This window comes from Gymnodraco acuticeps, unplaced genomic scaffold (assembly GCF_902827175.1).
Source record: "Gymnodraco acuticeps unplaced genomic scaffold, fGymAcu1.1, whole genome shotgun sequence".
Taxonomy (NCBI): Eukaryota; Metazoa; Chordata; class Actinopteri; order Perciformes; family Bathydraconidae; genus Gymnodraco; species Gymnodraco acuticeps.
In genome coordinates, this window is record NW_022989867.1 from 1113829 (window position 1) to 1137742 (window position 23914).

Sequence of the window (23914 nt, forward strand, 5' to 3'; positions counted from 1 at the left end):
GTGTGAATGCGCCTATTGGGTTTGATTAATCAGTTAGAATGGTTTGTATTAAACCTGTGTGTATATTACAAAGCTTCTGCCAGTACGTACCTGTGTCCACTGAGCACCTTTTCTTTGGTCAAAAAAGCACTGGCAGGGCATTGGAGAGAGTCTCCTACTCGCGTTTTATCAGAGAAAACGTCCCAGCGGGGTTTTTTTTTTTTCTATGACAACAATAACACAACACCTTTATAAGTCAGAAGAGCTTTGCTCCATTTGCCCTTTTGAGGTACTGTAGAGTTCTGTGTGCAGGTGAACTGGCTGATCTATCCCATTTCAACAATGTTAGTAATGACAATCTCAATTCTGATTGGCCTTCGCAAGGCAGCGTGATTTCACGACATACACACACTTCACATTCACATAATTTGCATCACCTTGCCTGAATGTGCATCTTTGCCTTTATATAGAAACGCACCACCAAAAAAATCAGCTTTGCATCGGATGTGAGCCCACCTGTGAAATATGACCATGAAAAACTCACAAACGCAGTAAATCATTTTTCAATCATTTTTTAATTAGATTAAAATCAAGTTATTTGGAAGATTACAATACAAGTTCAAAAAAACATTCTCTGGTCTCTCCGTGGTGTGGGTATTTGCCACGTATCTTTGTTTTTCAGGAGAGACTCACTGTCTTAGTGTGTTTCCCCCTAATCTTCCCTTCCCCTCCTCCCTTGTGTATTTAGTCTTTGCTGCTCTGTTTCTCTTCTCTGTCGTTCAAGGTATTCCACTTTGTTATTTCTTAACGTTTTGATGCCTTTTGCTTTACCCCAACTCAATCAGTAGGGTGGTTTTTGTTACTTTGCTCTATCTTTTTTTTTAAGTCTATCACTTATCCTTCTTGCCCTTAGCATGTTTTTGAATTCCCTTTTCTGATGATACAATGGTAACACTGTGATAATCACAATTGTCTGATGTTTAATCGATTTAGCCATAATGAATAACATAATTCACTGTAACATTACTAATATGTCTTGTCTGTCGTTTTTCCAGACACATTGAGAACTGGACTGGCCTGCAGACGCTGAGGGATGTGGACATGGAGCTCTACACCGGCTTACAGAGGCTGTGAGTTTAAAATGTTCTTCTGTATCTCTGAATATTTCCCAAATGCTTCTACAGGGTGAAATGTCACATGAAATAATAGTTCTCGTTAATAAACCAATCGAGACATTATGAAACATTTCCCATCTAGTTTGTCCATTGGTGTGATTGTCTCCTCTCATTTTATAATAACAGTACTGTCCACTTTGCCTTCAATCAGGCCAGGTTGGTTCAAATAAGCAGGAACATCACCACTCAGCAGGGTTGTTACAATCAGGGGAGCTGATGGTGTCAGTTACTCAGGCGCTGTATCTCAATTTGGACACATCCCTTAGTACAAAGAGTGTTGTACACTATAAACACATTCGCTGTGTGTGAATTGAGACCATGTAGTCTTGTTTTAAACGCAGACAATGGCTGTGCCCTCACAAAAAAGGATGTTGGCTAGCTAGCTTTATTATAGCAACGTCATCGTTCATGGTAGCAAATTGTTACAGATCGCTCAATTAACCCATACAATTAATGTTGGCTTCTTGTCAATACCAGCATACATTTGTAGAATACTAAGGAAAACCACAGTCTTTTATTTATATAGTGCTGTGTTGCACTATACAAATAAGTAGTACTGAAGCAACCACAATCACAGCTCGTCCCACAACTTCCAATTCATAGCCAGGATGGCGATCATTCAGCAAAAGAAGTATGCAGTGTTTAACACTCCACTTGTGGCAGTTTTTAGTGCAACAGTTGCTCATACTGCACGACATTTTTCCATATGTTGCATTGGGAAGCACTTATGCACTAAACATTGCAAATGTTAGTACAGGAGTACACAACTGAGAGACAGCTAAAGTCAGGTGTTTGGCACTGCTTCCAGATTAGTATAATCCCAGAAGTCGAGTGTTTTCTAACAAAAGTTTTCCAAAAGTAGCACTTAAGAGTGAGTGCACATGCACACTGTTAAGAGCTTCTTAACATTGGCTGCCTGTTGCTCTGAAGAGGATGCACTTCAAAGTAACTTAGTGAATTCAACACATCCTGTGCACTTGCTTCAAGCACAAAACTGTAAACGTTTCAATGTAGTTGGAGTTTAATGTTGGTGTCATGTCTACCAGAAAAGATGAATACATTAAGTGGTAGGTAAAGATCCTTTACTTTGATCATTTTTTAAGTTGAAAGAAAGTGTTTTTTTTTTACCCAAATTTGGAAAAAAACATTATAAACCAATAATCTAATAACTAGGCCTATACAAGAGAGAAAATAACTCTTATAAGAAAATAGAAAAGAAGGGGTAATTGAGATTGACAGAATACAAAAGAAACACTGACAAAACGCATACCCCTCTTTTACATGGAAGCATGTGGTTTATCCCAATTTGGCCCGATCGGCTGCTTGCAGTATTTATCCCTCATCAGCCCTCAGCCACGCCTTTTGCTGAACCAGGAAGTAACCTCCCCCAATGACCACGGTAACTCAAAGACAAAGAAAGTCGTTAATAAAAACAAATACTTGCGTTAGCTGTGCTAAAATGTGTGAAAATGAATTAAATAATGTCAAGTTACAAGCAAATATAAAGTTTACCATTTGAATCAAATGTGTGTTGTTAATTACGGTTGTGATTTAGTGCAATTAAAATGAGGTAAACTAGTGGAGGTGAGGGGGAAGTGTAATTGCTTTATGTGGCTGTGGCCCTCACAAAAACAATAGAGACAACAAGTAAAATCATTATGGAACCTTAAAGTTCATCAGGCAATTCAATGATCAAAACCATAATGTGAGTCCAAAGCCATGCTAACAGCTCTGTGAGGCTGCACATAGACCAAGTGGTGCTTTAAAGGTCCCATGTCATGCTTTTCTGGTTATTACCCATTCCCTTGTGTGTTATGAAGGTTTTTCTGCATGTAAACGGTCTGCAGAGTCACAAACCCTCAAAGTACACCCTGTAGCGAGTAAAACTCTAACACAGAAAATACCTGTCTGTGCTGCCCCAGAACGCCTCGTTGGAGATTTCTCTTTTTCTTCCTGGTACTAAGTGAGGTGCCCATACCCAAATGGACCAATCCGTGGTGCCGTTACGTTAAGTCCGTGGAGCCGTTACGTTAAGTCCGTGGATTGGTCCAAATTGACCAATCCGCGGACTTCCTCACACACACACACTCAATCTCAGTGAGACTCCCAGCCAGGCTGCGGGTGTGTGTGTGTGTGTTCCGGCTGGGTTTCGCTGTGTCTCGCTGTCTCGCAGACGGCCACTGGGTTCACAGGGAGGGGGGGGGGGGGGCAGGAGCTCCAACAAGCCGTTTAGGACAGAGAGTGAATACAGATACTTTACAGAGATGCTGTATGAGAAACCAATGCGAGTTTGGAAAATTGCACAATATAAATCTATTTTAGTAGACCTCAACAATGGAATTATGATCAGTAGAAATGGCCAAGACATGGGACCTTTAAGCTAAATGCTTCTGCTTAAGCTATGATGGCTACATGCTCAAATTGACAATGCTAACATTGGTGATATTTAGCAGGTATAGTGCTTTCAATATCTTATGTTAGCATATACATGCTAAAATGTGCTTAATTTAACTTGACACAAAGCACAGCGGAGGCTGAATGTCTTAGGGTTAGAATATTTTTTGAATATTCTCCATATTCTTTTCTTTAAGCAGTCTTTTACAAGTAGCACAATAACATGAAAAATGATTGGAGAAGTAAAGAATATGTACTTTTTGAAAGGTTTTTGAAAGTGTTCCAATGACAGCTTAAAAGGCAAATAATAGAGGAACAGAAAGTGGAAGAAACAGAAGATGTATGTTGGGTTGATTCTGAGAGGAGTGATGTAGCTGTGGAACAGCTACAAACCTCCAGCTGGCTCTCCCACTTACAACAGGCTTATTACTCTGCAGCTTTACTTTCATATCCGAAAGAGCTATTGTGGGAGATACACAGTGCACCAGTTGGCAACTGTCTGTCAGGCACATTTAAGTCTTCTTTCTTGACACATTTAAAATGTAGCTTAGTTATTTGAACGCTTTGTGTTGGATCCTGATCAGCCTGTCAGGTTTCTTCCACTACAAGGACTCGCTGCACAATATCCAGCCTAGCCTGCTACTTACTAATTAAATCAATAATTTGATACAACATATTGATTTTAACATGGTTTTACAGATTAAAAAAAGGTATGAATTAAGTCTATTTACTGGGAGCAACTGATGGAAGTGCCATGGAACGCTCCGTAAGATGGCGCACCAGAACAACTTGTGTTTTGAGCGAGGAGGGAGGAAATGACAAATAAGCAGCTTGGCATCAACCCCCTGTCTGTCTTCTGCTGTACTCTTTAGTGTTTACTCCCTGCCTCTCTTCTGCTACTGTTCCTGTTAGTGTTTACTTCCTGTCTGTCTTTTCCTGCTGTTCCCTTTAGTGTTTACTTCCTGTCTGTCTTCTTCTGCTGTTCCCTTTAGTGTTTACTTCCTGCCTGTCTTCTGCTACTGTTCCTGTTAGTGTTTACTTCCTGTCTGTCTTTTCCTGCTGTTCCCTTTAGTGTTTACTTCCTGTCTGTCTTCTTCTGCTGTTCCCTTTAGTGTTTACTTCCTGCCTGTCTTCTGCTACTGTTCCTGTTATTGTTTACTTCCTGTCTGTCTTCTTCTGCTGTTCCCTTTAGTGTTTACTTCCCGTCTGTCTTCTGCTGCTGCTGTCCCCTTTAGTGTTTACTTCCCGTCTGTCTTCTGCTGCTGCTGTTCCCTTTAGTGTTTACTTCCCGTCTGTCTTCTGCTGCTGCTGTCCCCTTTAGTGTTTACTTCCACATAGTCCCTTAATCTGAGCATTCCTTAGCAACAGTCTGCTCTGAAAAAAGGAGAGGCCGCTGAATGTCCAAATTGACCATTCAGAATCGATTATTTTTCTAAGACATGTAAACAATGGGTACAATGGTGTGATGCAGTTGTAAACCCAGTTAAATCTTGTGGTATGACCTTTTTCTCTCTTTCTTTAACCAGCCCTCCCTTTGTCCTCACCAGCTCATTATTATTGAACAGCTCGCTAGAGGAGAAAATGTCCACCTATCCTTCAGCTACATCCCGCTGTGATTAGATTGGAAAGCAGAAAATAAATTGAATTAGAGATGATAGTGTAAAGATTTAGGCCCCGTCCACACGGAGACGAAACGGATTTCGAACCGAAGTTGATTACAAAAAAGTCGATTTCTTCCGTCCACACGAAACCGCTCGAAACCGCTGGAGACGCTGTAGTACATATTCCGGGCCTGTAAGTGGTGCTGTACTTCCACCACAAAATAAACCAAAAGCAGCGAATAAGAGCGATGACGATTATTATTAGGGCCCGAGCACGAGAGCACTAAGACCCAACGGCGTCCTAGCACGAAGTGCGAGGAACCTATTGTTATCCTAGGAATTATTATTCTTCCAGTTCTTAGAACCCTGTTTTGAGGGCTTTAGGACGCTTCAAAAGTTTTATAATTTTGCACGGATGCCAGGACCGATGAAGAATTTGATATTCTGGAGTCAATGGGTTCAAATTGTTCAACATGATCGCTAACGCCACCTATATGTAAATCATTTTGGAAACATTTACCTAGTCGCACCGTAAGTTAATTTGACCTGAAATGTTGCACACTTATCCGGGTGGACCTGCTCTACATTTGGTCCTATTGAACCTCTAAACTCCCTTTAATTAGCATAATGTTCCAAACAGTGAAATATTCACTTAAATTTAATTTTTTTGTTTTTCGACACCAAACTTAGTATACAGCATTGGTGGAGGGTCAGAGACATTACCCTAGGAAATGAGCATGTTCAGTCGATAAATATGGCCGCCATTAATCAAAACGTATATGCAAAAAGGCGGGGCTTAGAAATAAATGCTCATAACTCATCAACAATGTATCCAAATATCACAGATTTTGGTGGATAGGTTCAGTTTGTCTTGGGGAATAGGCACACCAAAGCATTTTCATTTTGGACTATAGGGGGCGCCAAAAACACCACAAATGTATAACTCAAGAACGGATGGACGAAATAAATTGTACTCTGGGGTGAGTATGAACTGAGATTTAAAGTGTCGCAACGAATGACGAATGTGGGCGTGGCCTATACTTAATTTTTTTATTGCGATGCGCTAAAATGAGCTTCGGACGCAAAACTAGGGACACACGTCACAGCCCACGACCTTTTCGAGAATGTGAAAAAAACGAATCGTAATTTTTTGTTAAAACAGCTCAGTAGTGCCCCCTATTGTGTGGTAGTCAAATATAGTTTCTCCAAACTTCACGAATCTTGGCACAGATATACCTGATGGAATTGCGGACATATTTCACATTGCCTTCCATAGCCCCGCCCCCCAGGAAGTCAGCCATTTTGAATAATGTGCATTTTTCATGCATTTTAAGCACATTTTTGCAAACACCTCCTAGGGAAATTATCGGAAAAATTCCAATCAAGGACAAGTTCAGCCCATATCCAATGTGATGTTCAATTGCGAAGGAATAGTCGATCGCTCAACCCTGTGATCCGCCATTGTTGTTGTTATTGTTGGCGAAACGCATCAGCAATGACGCAGGGGTGAGCCGGAGAGGTGGGGCTATGGCGTCATCGATTCAGGAAATGATCGTATAGGGCGTACACACGAAGCCGCAAGCGTTTCGTCTCCAGACTTACCCACTTTGGGAGCCGTTTTCAAAGTGTATCGGTTTCGGGCTCCGAAGTCGCGGCTCCGTTTCGGCTTCGTGTGGACGAACCGTCTATACGATAAAGAACTTTAGCGGATACAACTGAAATCGCCTCCGTGTGGACGGGGCCTTAAACTGCAGAGTTGAAGGCAAATAAATTGTGAGATGGAATAGATGGTACTCAGAGAGAGTCCCAAAGTGTTTTAACAACTGATATGTCTTCAGAAACTTTCTTCTATAATGTAGTATTGCATTTTCAAAGAGTTTGGGGACTCAATTATGATAAATACAATTATGGACTTAACAACGCAACTAACCATATTGAACAGGTTTTTTAAATATTTCCTTTTAAAATGTAATTGAAATGATAAACAGACTGTATTCTGTTCAATTAACTGTTTTGTCTTTTTGACTCTTTTGACTAAATCAAAGTGAGCAGCATAATGTCCCTGCAGATTGTGTCTTATTCAAGTTTCTATTTTTGTGTGTTAATAGAACGATTACAAGGAGCAATCTGTATTCGATCCAGGCTCGTGTCTTCTCCAAGAACCCCCACCTGCGTTACATGTGAGTACAGTAAAGGAAAAAAAAACACACACACACACACACACACACACACACACACACACACACACACACACACACACACACACACACACACACACACACACACACACACACACACACACACACACACACACACACACACACACACACACACACACACACACACACAACCCCATCATTTTAGACCTTGCTAAATACTATATTGGTCTGAATATTAGATTATATTTTGGAAATGGGGTCATACTATATTTCAAGACTATGCAGGACAGAGAATAGAGAGGACTGGTATATCTACCTTCTAGTGAGTGTTGCATTAATGGTTGTTAGCAGCCTTCATGTAGCTAGGCTAGCATGTTTCTAACGACCCATGCTGTTGTGAAGAAAATGATTAAAAAATCATCTTTTAATGATATTACTGAAAAAAGTCAAGAACCAAGTCGACTCTCAATAGAACCAATACTTATTAGTTTCACAATGGAAATGGCACTACTGTGAGGCTTGGGGTCATCTTGTGATATGCATGGTGTTATATTACCCAACATGGTTATAACATTTTGTAGGATGTTAGAAAGTCAATATTGGCAAAATGAAGTCAGACTGCAGCTTTAGTCCTAAATCTATTAAAATAACTAATATATTTCTTCATATGAAGATAAAAGGACTTTTTGGTGGCGGTGAGGCTGGGAGTTGGTGATTAACCACCTTGGAAATGAACGATTTTCACATTGAGAGGAAATGGGTTTAGTTGAGCTGTGTGTAGAGGAGAGGATCCTTCCAATGGGCTACAAGAAAAGCTTTCTGCCAAAAGTTTCACTTATTTTCAGTAGTGTTAGGTGTGTTAAGAGCTTAAGAGTCCCAAACTTTCATCTGCTACTAGAGACAGTGTTATACTGCATTTAATTCACATTGTCCCATGTGAACAGGGTTTTCAAGCTCAGCTGGGCTTTTTTAAACGTTCAGAGTTCCAGATTTGTGTGAATGAAGCATGTTGTGTTTTCGCTGCTGATTGTAACCAACAGTCGATAGATGAGCACACACTCTAGTTTCGTAACATGGATCTACAGTTTAACTCCCTTACTTCTTGATAATTGACCACCATTGACTCATATGTGTTTTTATGGTTAATCATAGTATCAAAGTATACAATAAATTAAATGCATGTATACATTTTATATAAATAACTTGTATTGCTTAAGAACACATTTATAGCACGTGACACAAGCCAACATAAACACAAACGCGTAACTTGCAGCTTTATAAACTCACTTGAAATTAAATAATCATCGTTAAAAAACATGTGGGTTGCTTATTACAAAGTGTGAGGAATCCTCAATAGTGTATCTTGGCTTCTGCAACACTAATTTCCATCTTAAACTTCGTCAATTATTTTTAACATGTGAAATGATACACACAGATTTGTTCCGCCTCTATTAATGCTACGCTACTAATGGGAAATAGACATGAACATTTAAGGTAGTTAATGTTAACAAGACATTTACAGCTGTCTTAACACACACATATGTACTGTATAACGACCAACTCAATATGCTATCACATCTCAAGCCACAGAGCTGTTGTGGGTTTACCTCTGCAAAGCTCACATTAAACTGTCACAGATAGTCTTCAACCATGTGAACAGAGCATCACTGTAGGACGCTTTGTACCATTTCCTTTGTGTTTCCATGCGCTCCAGATTAATGTTCCTCTCCACTTACCTACACTGCAGGCAGAGGTAACATTTGTCACGGCTGCCCTTGCGTATTACTAAGTAAGCCGTGTTCAAGGTGAGGTGGCCCATAAAGCAGGACTTAATCAGCTGCTCCAGCGTAGCAGCTTTAATGGAGCACTGCAGCCAGCAGGAACTTGGACTGGAGCTGCCTTCATATGACCAGTGGAAACATGGCTCTCTATGGGGGTTATTCCCTATCTTTATTCAAGAGCGTGGTCTTTAAATTTGAGAGCATAATTGATTGATTTCACGTTCAGATTATGTATTTCTTTCACTCAAACCTGTCCTCGCACTCAAATAGCACCTGCTTGCGCTTAGATTTGCTCTGCTTCTGCTCAAACTGTACGCTTGCACTCAGATATACAGTATTGCTGCTTGCACAGATTTCCAGTGTTCCAGTTTAAAACCTTCTCCTCGCACTCAGGCTGTTTCTGTGCTTTCGTCAAATGTCTGATCTCAGATTTCTGATGTGCGCTTGGATTTTTTGTGCAACAACCCTGTAAAAATCCCTCAACCAATAGGAGGCCAGGTGTCCTTACGGGTGCATTCGCTTTACTTATAGAGAACCGCAGTGACGCGTCCTAAAACCCGGAAGTAAGTTAGCATTTTTACCACGTCCGGTTCCTTCGATAAAAAGCAATGCAATTTCTCCATAGGATTTTGGAAAATAGCTCCAAATAAGGTCTGTGTTTGACACAAATTGAAGAGACAGATCACGTTTTGTTCTACGACATTAAATACATCAGCAGTGTCCCACTGGTGATTTCTGAAGAGTTGACGTGTCTGAAAAACAATGGTTGTTACCAAGTGGCTGAATAGGACTACAGAAGTTGTCCAGGCCGTTTTACGTCATTACACCGAACACGTAAAACACTCCCGCTAAGTTTGTTTGCCCTGTTCTGCTTGAAAGCAAGTTCCTGCCTCCTGCAAACTGTTCAAACAAACACTTCAACTTGTACCATTTACAATCTGTATGTTTGAATATGGATCTTAAGTTGGCGTGACGTTGAAGCAGCGACCCTGCTGTAGTTCCTTTATAGCATAACGTTAGCATTTTGCTTCTTGCGACTAGATTTATGATTCGAAAATTATTAAAGTAGGGATAGACATGTGGATATTATCCGGCTGAACAAAACGTGATCCGTCTCTTAAATGTGTGTCAACCACAGACCTTATTTCCAGCTATTTTCCAAAATCCTATGGAGAAATTGCATTGCGTTTTTGACAAAGGAACCGGAAGGAGTTTACATCCGGGTTTTAGGATGCGTCACTGCGGTTCTCTATTAGAGCGTCCCGTAAGGGCGGTTACTCTTTGGTTTATAAGTTCCCGCTCTCCACAGCTTTATTACATATACTTCACTTGTTTCATTTCCAACTTTTGGGGGGGAAAAAGCACAGTTAATATATATTTATATACCAGCACCTTACTATAATAGCTACGTTAATAGTAGCCGTAGCACACCGATACGAGGCCGTGTGCTGGAGCAGAAAAACAGTCTGGAGGATCGCTGTTCAACATGTAGCAAAGTCAAGGACCACAAGTAAGTATTTTATTTTAATGGTTAAATGTTAACGTTACTTCCTTCAAATGAATTTGGTAGTCATATTTGCGGCACATCTATGATAATAATTGGCTTTCAAGTGTTTTACGTTACGTGAACACTGTTGCTAGGCAACTGACAACAAAATGTGTTTCTTTTTTTCTTATTTCATTGTTTAGGGATAGGGAAATATACAGTTTTCTTCATGTAATTTTTAATGTAAGATCCAGTGGCGTTTTTATATGTACAAAAGTGGTGGGGCACGAAAAACTTAGATGTGTATATATAAGCTTCTGGTGCTTCTTTAAACACGTAAACAAATAGCTGGCTATCCATGGTTCCGATAGGATAGAGAGGGGGGGGGGGTGTCGCTCTATGCAAGTCAATGGGACTCCCTCTTAGTTAAAAATCGATGCTATGGCCCCCCACTGCGTTGATAGTGACGCCAAGGGATCCTGACATTTAGGACAAGTTTGAGATTATATAAAGCTTGCATCAGCTTGTGTCAAGCTTTCAACCTTTCTGCCAGTGTACCCTACCCAAGATGTACTAAGAAATCTACTGTTAAGGCCCCACAGCTGCTGATATGCAGAAGTGGAAAAAGTATTCCCTACAGGTTATGGATTGGATTGATCCAAGATGCCCTAGTAGTCTCTGGAAGTTACTGCTATTTCCTACTGCTAAGGTATAAAGTGTTTAACTGGTTGTACGGTGTCACTTTAATAGTTTCAGTAATACGTATATATATATATATTAGGGCTGTCAAGTTAACGCGTTAATAACGCGTTAACGCAAAAAAAAATTAACGCCACTAATTATTTTAACGCGATTAACCTATGTGTATTTTTTTTCCTCGGCCGCCCCGTAGTTTCAGAGCGCATCGAGTTTAAAATACCATCTACAAGCTGATGCTGACAGCCCCGCTCCTGCCGCCCGCTTGTGGCAGACCACACTTCCACGCTCACCGGCAGGCACCGACTGGCTGTTGGGAGGACCGGGAGGGTGTGTGTATGTGTGGCCCGAGCGAGCCAGAGAGAGACCTTGCGTGCATTGTTGTTGTTAGCATCTGGTGCTAGCTAGCTGCGCTAACGGATCTAAGGAGCTATTTAAATGAAAACAGAGGAGCGACATTTCGCCACAACTGCACCGAGCACTTGACTTTATGCAGGCAGCCAGACAGTGGGACATTGTACGAAAAGTCAGCACACTCAGCACGGATAGTGCGCAACATGATTGCAGCGTCCAGGCAGCTCCCGTTCGAGCATATGCCTTGAGTTGCACATAGCTCCAACGCACACACACACACACACACACACACACACACACACACACACACACACACACACACACACACACACACACACACACACACACACACACACACACACACACACACACACACACACACACACACACACAATTTGTATTGTATGAGAGAGGTTCCAGGTTGAATTGAGGCGAATATTTGTAATGTTCAGAGGTTGTTGTGTTTAATATTCATGAGAATATTTGTCATTGTTCAAATGATAATAAACATTAGCATAAAGCATATTTGTCCACTCATATGTTGATAAGAGTATTAAAAACTTGAAAAATATTCCTCTAAGGTACATTTAGAACAGATAAAAAATGTGCGATTAATTTGCGATTAATCGCGATTAACTATGGACAATCTTGCGATTAATCGCGATTAAATATTTTAATCGACAGACAGCCATAATATATATATATATATATAAGTATATATAAGTCTGTGTTTGGAGTATATTGCTGTCTCAACATAGTTTTCTGAAGACCTAGAGTAAACGAGGACATTTGCATGATCTTTATTGAGCCATTGGCAACTCCCAGAAGTAATTCTCACTTTCCGAGAGGATGTTGAAAACAACCCTGAACAAGAAAACAGAATAGAGAATTTCGTGTACACATAATGCAAGCAATAAAATGAGAGAGTAAACAGACAGTTTATCTCAGAACTGTCATCATGAAGATAAATAGTGTTGAGTTTGTTATATTGGAGTTGCGGGACAAGACAATTGCATGGAGAAAAAATAACAGCTTTCAATATGAGGCAGTCTTCCAAAATTAAACAGTTCAGATTCAACGTGCGAGTTAAAGACATTTGCCCATAAAACCTGATTCAGATGCCGAATGTATAAACACAGTATTCAAGGTAATGGGTGACAACTATGTTAGACAAAACATCAAAAACTGAAGACATGCCTACGGGAGTTTGGGGTCCCGCCTGCAACGCCTTCATTGGATTCCTTAGTTTACTACCATGACATAGTGACATCACTATGTAACACCCATACAGCGCTCCAACACAATGTGAAAGGCTAAGGGGCGGGACATCTCTAAGCAGTTGACCAATCACAACAGAGCCGGCCAGCTAACCAATCAGAGCAGACTGGGCTCTGGTTTCAGACTGAGGGTGAAAAGAGGTGCTGCAGCACAGGCAGTATGAGGAAAATAAAGAGCTTTTTGAACATTAAAGCATGGAGACATGTCACAGTAGAGACACTAAATACAAATATGAACCTGACAATGAGCAGAATATGTCCTCTATAACATTGAAGAGAATGCTGTGTGGTAGAAAATCAAAGTCCAAGCAATAACAGTAATGCTTTGTCACTTCTCATTAGAGCAGCTGTCATACATGCAGCCTGCAGACAAACAGACATGATTAATCATTTAACACCCTGTTACATCTAATAACCTCCACTACAATGCATGTGCTGTATAAGATGCATCACTCTGTGCTTTCCATAGAGAGATGGTTGTAAAATAGCTTTTTATGACTGCAACCAATATTAATGCCTCTAATAACCAACTGAATACAAATAATTGTCATTCCTTTATTAAATGGTAAGAACACCCAGAAATAATAATAATAATAATACATCAGACTTGTATAGCACTTTTCAGGAAACTCAAAGACGCAAAAACAAACAAAGAAAAATACAAAAAGAGATAAACAAAACAGAAAATAGGGGGGGGGGGGGGTGGTCAGTGGTTGAATGTAGTGTTGAAGTTTTGAAGTTTTCCTAAGCCCTCTCTCCCATCACACACAGAATGCAGATTAATATCCCTGCAGACACAAACAAGCTAAAAAACTAGCTAAAAAACGTATAATGTGTTTGTTGGAAAGAATAATGTTAGAGCAATTTATGGCTCACCAACCTTAAATGTTAACACAGAGAGAGATCAATAAAACACAAACACAGACATGGTTGAGATTCATTATTATTCAGTTGTGCAACAACAAATAACAATGGGGAAACATTTATCTTGCTTCTCAGCAACCAATCGCAGAAATGCCCCCCAACAAAGTAGAAGTTTCACACAGCCTATATAGCAACTGTAATGACCACACACTCATTTTCCCTAATCATCTTTAACTAGCACACGAACATCATGTTCTCCAAATGTACGCACAAACATCAGAGCAACATGTATGTTCAAGATGTCGAAAGGTTTACTTAACATGGGTACATCTGCTGATAATTGCGGAAAAGGCAATGGAGCCTCTGACCTATGTTACCTTAATAAATAAGCCAGAAATACGCTGTAATAAGGTATCTGCCATAACAATAACATGTATTAATTTAATGTGCAAATAAAGATCCATCTCATTAATTATGCAAAACAAATGCAATGTAAAGGTTTTCTTTAAGTGGTCTTCAAGGAGCACTTCCTCTCAGTTAGAGGTTAAACCTTTATTAAAGCAGAATGCTAAACTGTCGTCATCGTGAATGCAAAACACTACATTTCTTTAGCACATAGCGGATGCATTTGCTCTACTTCATCTTGACATCCTGTTTCTTCTGGCATAGCGACCGTCTCCAAGGAACAGTGTCCAATCAGGGCTTGAGCCGGCTCTACATGGGGGCGGCCATCTTAGTACTTCCGAGACTTCCTGAACAGCAGGAAGTGGGCAGATGGTGTTTGTTTCTCTCTGTGTGTAGGGGTATGTGGATTTGTGTGTTTCTGCTTGTTGCTTAGAAACTTGGATGTTCCCAAGCCTCTACAGCCCTCTTCAAACAGACCATTGCTTATTGAATTAATTAAAATGTTGTGATGGATATAAAAGATGGCCAAACAAATGTTCCCCTTTTCAAAATGTTGAAATTTTAATATGTTTTTGTGTTTCAATACACATTCTAAGTAGGGATGCTCCGATCGCCAATTTTGGGGCCGGTCGCCGGAATCAGTATCGGCCAATACCAATCGCCGATCCGATCGAGTGGGCGGGGCCTATGGGGATCTTCCATTTAAAGTGATAACTTTACAACTCAGTTAATGGAGCTCATTCACTGATCCAGTAATGAGTGACCCGACAGTGAAGCATAAATATATGTATAACTAGTTTAGCTTGTTCCAGAGGTAGATAAAATAGCTAAGTGTGTTAGGTCTAACTCTTAGTGTGTGTTTTGCTCCGCTCACCGGTCCATCACAGCGGGTGGAGCTGCAGGATTTCTGCTTCACACACGTTGCCGATATTTTACTGTCATTTTCGGACACCTTAAAATACTGCCAGACTGGTGAAGCCATTTTGGCGAGCCTGTTTTGCCGTGCACAGAGAAAAGTGTCATGTATTTTACGTCATCATTTTACGTCATGCGATCGGCTCTCGCGATCGGCATTTTTAGAGAGCAGCGATCGATCGGCAGAGAGTGAGTATCGGCCGATATCGATCGGCGGCCGATCGATCGGAGCATCCCTAATTCTAAGACAGCCAATTTGCTTAAAGGGGCCCTATTTTGCTCATTTTCAGGTACCGTATTTAACTGGACTATAAGTCGCACCTGAGTATAAGTCGCTCTTATAAAAAAACGTGTTGTTAAGAGAAAAAAACACATAAGTCGCTTCGCTTCGGTGCATTTATCTGTTTTCGCTGTTAAATACTTCCGCCAACTCCGGTGGAAGTGACACAGGGGTTTCGATGAAGCAGCATATCCTGCTCCGGGCTGTCCTCAGACTCTCCATCAGAATCAGCTCCGATTAGACCTTTCTGAATCCAGACAGGATGGTGTCGGTCGTCACTGAAGCCCATGCTGTGTCGATTCATCCCACAACATCCTGGAAAGTTACATGACGCATCCTCCCCGTTCTTATTATACATCCATGATCCTCCCGGTTGCCTTGACTTTTTTCTTCTCCGGTGGTACAGCAGTTTTCAGTTGTCACGATTGTATACAGTGCCATATCTATTGGCCAGATTTTGAACACAGTCAGACAAAATTCAATATATGAATCGCTTTGGAGTATAAGTCGCAGGACCAGCCAGAAAAAACGGGATTTATAGTCTGGAAAATACGGTACATATTTGTATTTTTCCCTCTACTGTGACATGTTTCAATGCTTTAAGGTTCTACAAGGTCTTTATCTCTTTGCTGCAGCCAAGTCTGCTCTGACTGGGTAACTGGCCCGCTCTGTAGCGATTGGTCAACGGCTTAAAGAGGAGTCGGAAATGTCCTGCCCCTTAGCCTATTAGGTACAATGTGTTAAAGTGCTTGCCAACAGAAGCAACAGTGTTAGATAATGATGCAACTTTTTTCAGAAGTAAAGTCAAAGAGTAAAATAGAGGTGTTTCAGGCAGGGGGAGAGAAACTCCCTCTGGAGGTAACACAGGGATTTTAGCCTTTGTAGACCCACATGCATTGAAACCTATATAACATACTACATGAAAGGGAAAACCCCCCAAAGCATAATAGGGACTCTTTAAACATACAGTGCAGTATTTTTTTACTTTCTACTTACACACACAGTTTAGTCTATTTTTATTTTTATATTAAAAATATCCATACAGCACCTAGGGAATAATGTTTGGTTCTGAACAGGGGCAACTTGGCAGTTCCCAAGAGGCAAACTAGCACCCCTTAAAATACCAGTCCACTTTCCTCACTTGGTCTTTGTCAGGACTTGAACCGGCAACCCTTGGGTATCCAAGCTAAGTCCATACAGACTGAGCCATAATCAACATGTTGAATATTTTCATATTAACGATAGAATGCTAATCAAAGGAGTTGTTCATAGTAACAACATTATCACCAACTCTGCGATTTTATTCTTTTGGTTTTCCTACGGACAAATGTACCCTTTTTGTTCAGACTTGTCTTGTACGGTAGCAGTAGTTATTTCCAGTGAAAAAGCTCTAAAACCAAACCCCACTGTACACTCCCTGTTCATCAACCACAGCACAAACACAATAAGTAAGCTAGTAAAATAAAATAGTGAAGCATTTACTGTAAGCCAAATGCTTCCTAAATCCCAGCTTCTGGGATTCTCAAACACATAAACCTGCTTAGGTGAACTTTGGGAACATTTGTCTTTGTTTAGGCCATGGTTCACGCAGTATGTGTGGGGGAAACTTCTGAAGCAATTGGAGTCAGGACACAGAGAGACATGAGGAGAGCTGGAGCTTTGATGGCAAACACTGACGGTTTATTTGGAGCTTCGGCCGGAGAATTCACAAGACATGTTACGGGCCACGAGTTGACCACACGGTTGAGATGCCACAATCAATTCTGAAGAATTCTACCCCAGACCCGCGTATTTAGCTAGTTCTGCGAGAATAATCAACATTGAGCATAACAAGATAAAATAATAACACCTCTATCAGCTGACGCCAACAGGCAGGAACAGGGAGACAAAACACTGAGAGCACAGCAGCCAAGGTTGCAGGTGCCTGTGCTCAGTCAGGACAGTATGAACTGATAAACTGGGTCAAAGTTATGGGCCTTGGAAAATATTTCCCCAACAGTATGTTTCGTAACATACAGTAGTCGCTGGAACTTATTAATGTTTGCGGCTCCTCAGTTGTCAATAGTTATAATATATATATTAGTAACAATATTTGCCCGGATCTTTTTAGTGGTGGAACGTAGCAAAGTACACTTATCATTTGTACTCTAAGATGCAATTTGTTGTCTTTTGTGATTGTTCTTTGTAAAGTTATTAAATAAGCTTTGGTTTTTATCTAAGTGAACAAATAAGTATACATATGGAAACAAAAAATGTTGTCATTTAAAGTTTCTATGTAGGCCTTTTTCATAGTCACAATTTAATTTTTTACAAAAGAAGAGCTTTGTCGATAACAACACCCCTTTGAGTTTGATGGTGAGGACAACACATGACAAGTGTTCATTTGATTGACAAGTGGAACAATCCCAGACTGCAATGCGTCACACAGACAGAATGACTGACAGTTTTAATTACCGTGGCAACACCTGTCATTTCACAGCCCAGTCAGCGGCTCTGAAAATAGCCTATGCTAATCAAATGTGTGTGTGTACTGTACTAAGTGAGTTTCATCTGTAACACTCATTACAGATAATTGATGAAGATGATGAGGATGATCGTGGGAAGATATACATAGAAATATAGGGGAATTAAAGAAAAGAGTAGTGGTTCATACATTATGTATGTATTATTCATACACTGTATAGTTAGTTTAATAGGTTTATTTTTCCGCTACTTCCCCCACCCCCTTAACCTGTCTGCCTTTTTTCCCCTACTCCCCCCCCCCCCCCTACCCGACTTGTAAAGCGACCTTGGGTTTCCTGAAAGGCGCTATAAAAATATTATTTATTATTATTATTATTATTATTATGCCATGTGTTACACAAAGTATCGCTAGCTAGCTAGGTAGCGTATCTACAACCGTAAGGTCGGTAGTTCAATCCTGGCCCATGCGATCAAAGTTTCCTGGGTCAAGATTCTGAACCCCAAATTCTCCCGATGGCATGGTCAACGGTGTGAATGTGTGTGAATCTTGATCTCTCCTAATGAGGAAGTGGCACCTTGTAGGACAGCCTTGGCCTATGTATGGGCAGCTATGGCTAAGAGTTGGTGGTTCAATCCCAAGCCTCCGCATTCAACATGTCGTTGGTGACCTTGGGCAAGATACTGATCCCCAAATTGCTCTGGAAGGCATGGTCAAGAGTATTGCAGTGTATGTAGGTTGCTTTGAAAATGCAAATGAAATGTAATGTGTGTGAACGCAGACTTTATTCAGAAACGGGTTTATTACCAGGTAGGTTGACACATACGAGGAATTTGATTTGGTGTTGTGGAGCATACATAAAAGTAAAACAAAAATGTAAAACATAGATAGAGAACTATTTTAAGAAAACTATAATAACATTACAAATTAAAGAAACTAGATAGAAACTAGATAGAAACCATCATTCAGCACTGTGAGGCTTTAAAATCACCATAAAGTGAGTCCCCTACTTTGGGGCAGGAATTAAATATCTCAGCCCCTAACCGATGCATTGCCATGACGTTGTACCGACGCTCATTGTCCCCTGAGATTGGACCAAAATTATTTTTAACGATCTCTTGACCCTTCCTGTTCAATTCCTCACATATTGTCAAAAGTAGTTTAAAGGTCCCATGTCATGCTTTTCCGGTTATTACCCGTCCCCTTGTGTGTTATGTAGCTTTTTCGTCATGTAAACGGTCTGCAGAGTCACAAACCCTCAAAGTACACCCTGTAGCGAGAAAAACTCTAACACAGAAAAGACCTGTCTATGCTGCCCCAGAACGCCTCGTTGGACATTTCTCTTTTTCCATTTTTTCCTTCCGGGGCATGTTGACGTAACGACCAATTGGTCCAAATGGACCAATCCGCGGGACTCCGCACACACACACACACTCACTCAGCCTTATCTTTTCTCAGCCGCGGTGCTGCGCGGAGCTCCGTACCAGAGGTCGCATTAACCGAATATTTTTTTTAACAATGACGGAAAAATTTGAAAGCAATCCGTCATTTTGACGGATTAGAACAAACTCGGAACAGCGCCAAAGTTTCCCCGCAGCGAAGCACCGGTGTTATGCATGCCTGCCAAAAAGGAAATTATACCGTTTCCAAACCCCACTTTGCCGTACAAATCATTGAACTGTCTGTGAGTTTTGGCTTTACGCTGTGCGCACTCCTGCGAGGTGCAGTGCATAACACGCCGCTAACAGTTCACGAGCGTGCGCCCCGCCCCCCGTTGACAGTTCACGACTGTGCTTTCCCCCAAGGGGATTGCCTTACTTTCTACATTCTGGTTTGTTCTGCATCGGTTGTCATCTAAATTGTAATTTTTAAGTAATTTTCAGAGTTATTGAGAACATCCAGGCTGTGTTTGTGTTTGTTGGCACATTCAAAATGGTAGATAGCAGACATCCTTTCCAACATGGCAGGTTAAAAGGCTGAGCGAGAAGCAGAGGAGTTCATATGAAAATATTTTCAAATGAAAATATTTAAGGTGCATGATTGCACTACAGTTTGAGCTCAGTGCCCGGTGCTCTTCAGGCATGGAGGGGTAATCAGAGACAAAACAGAGATAGAAATAGAAATGTGTCTTTCTAGCTGTCTCTTCCCTTCCCTCCTGTCCTGAGAGGAATACTGATGAGGGCCATAATCTCAGCAGCCATGAATAATAAACATTGTTACATCACCAGCTAAGAGAAGGGGGGGGGGGCACAGATGGAACAGGTTCACTACAGGAAGAGTCACTGTCACTACCGACACTACTGCTACTATCACTGCTACAAATACTTCTACTACCACTTCTCAGTATTAAGACGTTTAGCGAAGTTCTTGCTTGACTTTTTTACAATTCTCTACTGAAATCTTTCATACTAGCTACGTACTAACTCGTTACGTAATATAAATATGTAATCAGATTACTGGTACATTTATGGGGATTATTGGAATTATAATATTACTTACAATACATTAACAAATTCAAATATTATAGGTAGACGTACTGCCTGTATTTTTGGATTTTCATTTAGGCAACTTTAATTCTTCTTTATTTTACATATATATATTTTTAATGTATTAGTTGGTTGTCTTACATACTGTAATACACTTAACTAAAAAAACATTGTATTCATATTTATTTTCTCTTATATTTAATCAAACTTCATTTGATATTGAGGTATTCCAAAATTGACCAAAAGTAATCAGGTTACTGTTATATTTTGACACTAAGATTAGATTTTATATTTTGACAAATACCTATCCGTAACGGAATACATTTTGGAAGTAACCCTCCCTGGTTATAATTCATATTCAATGTTTAGTTGTGTCCTTAACCTACAGTAATGGCAGAAGATGCTGCAGGATCTTTAAAAATAAGTTGCGGTTACAGTGTCTATCGATAAGGATCTTTTTGAATGATTGTCGTTCAAGGAGTTGGCCCTTGGTTCCTATACAATCACAAGCATGTATGACAGTTGGGTTTGGGTAAAACCTGATAACAAGTTACTTTGAGTTGATCTTTGTTGTTTTTCTTTCCCAATTTCATAATCTGTGTTATGTATCATTCTAAATATTCTTCAAAAAAGACATTTGACTCCCTTATAATTAAAATCCAATCAGATTTTCCAGGATCATTTATAATCTACATGAGAATATTTATACCATCATACAGTTTGAATACAGCTGAGTATGGACAGCCTGTGGCTCCAGCAGATGTTTAAAACCTGCTGTACTCTGCTTACAGCTAACAGTACATGTGCTGCTGTTAATAATAATGGAACCAGATAATGTTCAGTTACCTGTGTGTTGCATAATAATAGAGTCACACACCATTAATGCTATTCCCATTGAGTAGTGAGTCTACAGGCACATGAAACCTGGGGCATGCACAGAGGTAATGAAAATATGAGATTAAAGGAGAAAAGAGATGAAAAGACGAGATGAAAGAAACAATGGAGAGGCTCTGCTGTGGATCCAAAGAGCTTTTTGAAGGATTTGGTGGGATTCACTCAAGAAACATATACATTGAAGTCCTGCTAGCTGTAATGCTATACTGAAAGCTTCTACTGGGCGCACTACAATGATTTCTCGCTTCCTGGTCTTCTTATTCTACTTCTTCTTCTTGGCTAAGTTTCAATTACCCGAACAGTACTTCGACAGGTGCCAATTCGCTACCTCAGAACTTGTGCAAGGCCCAATACTGCTCACTGCTCCTTATACTAGGATGGGTTCAAGGCAGAGACTAAATGTCGCTGGTGAATCTTCCATTTTACACATCCTCACCTTTCATCTAGCAAAAATAATCAGGTATTCTACATCAATCTACCATGATACTGCATATTTCCAGGAACATTTATATGGATCAGAATCAGAAACAAGTTTATTACCAGGTAGGTTGACACATACTAGGAATTTGACTTGGTGTTGTGGTGCATACATAAAAGTAAAAGTAAAATTAAAAACACAGATTTTCATGCTGTGAGATGGGATACTAAGAAACATTTAAGGTCAAATGATTGATGATAACCTGCATGGAAAGATTACAGACAAGACAAAGATGAGGCTCGAGACCATGGGCACTTATCCACAGTGTCCCCCACATAATGAATTCACTGATCAGCGGTCCGAAACACATCCAGTCTCTCTGTGATGCATGACGTGGCCTCCTGAGAAAGGGATCAACATATCTGATTATGTCTTGAACAGATAACCATGATGGTGGTTACAAGTTGATACTGCTTGTTGTCTTATTGACCAGCATGATCTGAGCAACTTTCAGGCCCAACATTGCCTTTCAGAGACAACTTTACTAAATCTAGCTCCAGAACAGGCGAACAAAGCACAAAAGGGAATGGCTGGACAACCCTACAGCTTCAGTGATATTACAAACTGATGGATAATTGAATTAATGAAGGCGTGTGGCGCTTGGTGTTCGGATCAGGTTCAAACCCCACTGCAGTCAGCATGTCGTTGTGTCCCTGGGCAAGACACTTCACCCCAAATTGCTCCTTTTGGGATTGTCCACAGTATTGAGTATGTCATGTAATGTTAATATAGTCCCTACACTCAATCATCAATCAATGTTTATTTATATAGCCCAATATCACAAATGTTACATTTGTCTCAGTGGACTTCACAGTTTGTACAGAATATCCATCCATCCATCTTCTCTCGCTTATCCGTAGTCGGGTCGCGGGGGTAGCAGTTCCAGCAGAGAGCCCCAAACTTTATTTTCCCTGGCGACATCAACCAGCTCTGACTGGGGGATCCCAAGGCGCTCCCAGGCCAGCGAAGAGATATAATCCCTCCACCTGGTCCTAGGTCTACCCCTTGGTCTCTTCCCAGCTGGACGTGCCTGGAACACCTCCCTAGGGAGGCGCCCAGGTGGCATCCTAACTAGGTGCCCGAACCACCTCAACTGGCTCCTTTCGACGCGAAGGAGGAGCGGCTCAACTCCGAGTCCCTCCCGGATGACCAAACTTCTCACCTTATCCCTAAGGGAGACACCAGCCACCCTGCGGAGAAAACCCATCTCGGCCGCTTGTATCCGCGATCTCGTTATTTCGGTCATGACCCTTCCTTCATGACCATAGGTGAGGGTAGGACCATGACCATTTTCGTTCCTACCCTCACCTATGGTCATGAAGGATGGGTCATGACCGAAAGAACGAGATCGCGGATACAAGCGGCCGAGATGGGTTTTCTCCGCAGGGTGTACAGAATATCAGTATGACAATACGACATCCTCTGTCCTTAGACCCTCACATCGTACAAGGAAAAACTTCCAGAGAAAACCCACAGTTTAAAGGGGAACATGGGAGAAACCTCAGGGAGAGCAACAGAGGAGGGATCCCTCTCCCAGGACGGACAGACGTGCAATAGATGCCGTGTGTAAATCGAAAAGATAATACATTTACAACATAGGTAGACCAAATGTTAGGAAATGCATGTGTCTATAATAAGAAGATGAATCCACGAGGATGTCAGCAATCTTGTGGGAGCCATCAGGGAAGTATTATGGTGAGTCTGGCAGGACCGCAGAGACAGGTTCAGGCCCGACTCGAAGTCCAGGACTCAGATCCAGTACTCAGGATAGAGGATCCAGGACACACGACCACAGCAACAGGATTAGCCTCGACTCAGGATCCCGGCGTATATATGGACACAAAAAAGAGATTTGGGGGAAACTGGGTTAATCGGAACATGAGAGTACACAGGTACAAACAGCCAGAGTAAGGTGCCCCTCCTCAACAGTCCAAGCCTATAGCAGCTAAACTAACGTGTCTAGTCTACATACATGCACTCCCTTAGGATAGGTTGAGGGAAAAGGGTAGCAAGTAAGAAGTAGGAAACAGAGGTGGAGAGGCACACAGGGAGAAAGGTCCCCACTGGAACCTGAATTGGTTAGAGGTAAGGAGTAGGTCTGTGGCTACGTTCCACACTCCCGGGCCGGGCTAGGCCTTCTCTGCAACCTGTTACCCTATATTAGAACCTCGAGAGGTCATAGAGGGGAAAGGTTTGGATAAAGTTATAAATATAAGATCTAAGTTTTTA

The 23914-nt window shown here is 41.0% G+C and overlaps 1 protein-coding gene across 4 annotated transcripts in view; it reads left to right on the top strand.

The window, feature by feature from the left end:
- The window catches only part of ntrk3a (neurotrophic tyrosine kinase, receptor, type 3a), a 232987-nt gene that overhangs the window by 37197 nt on the left and 171876 nt on the right, over window positions 1–23914 (top strand). For all 4 annotated transcript variants that reach the window (XM_034196308.1, XM_034196317.1, XM_034196326.1 and 1 more), the window contains exons 2-3: window positions 1035–1109; window positions 7258–7329. In XM_034196308.1, coding sequence (XP_034052199.1) covers window positions 1035–1109; window positions 7258–7329 — 147 coding nt within the window. The remainder of the gene's footprint in view (window positions 1–1034; window positions 1110–7257; window positions 7330–23914) is intronic.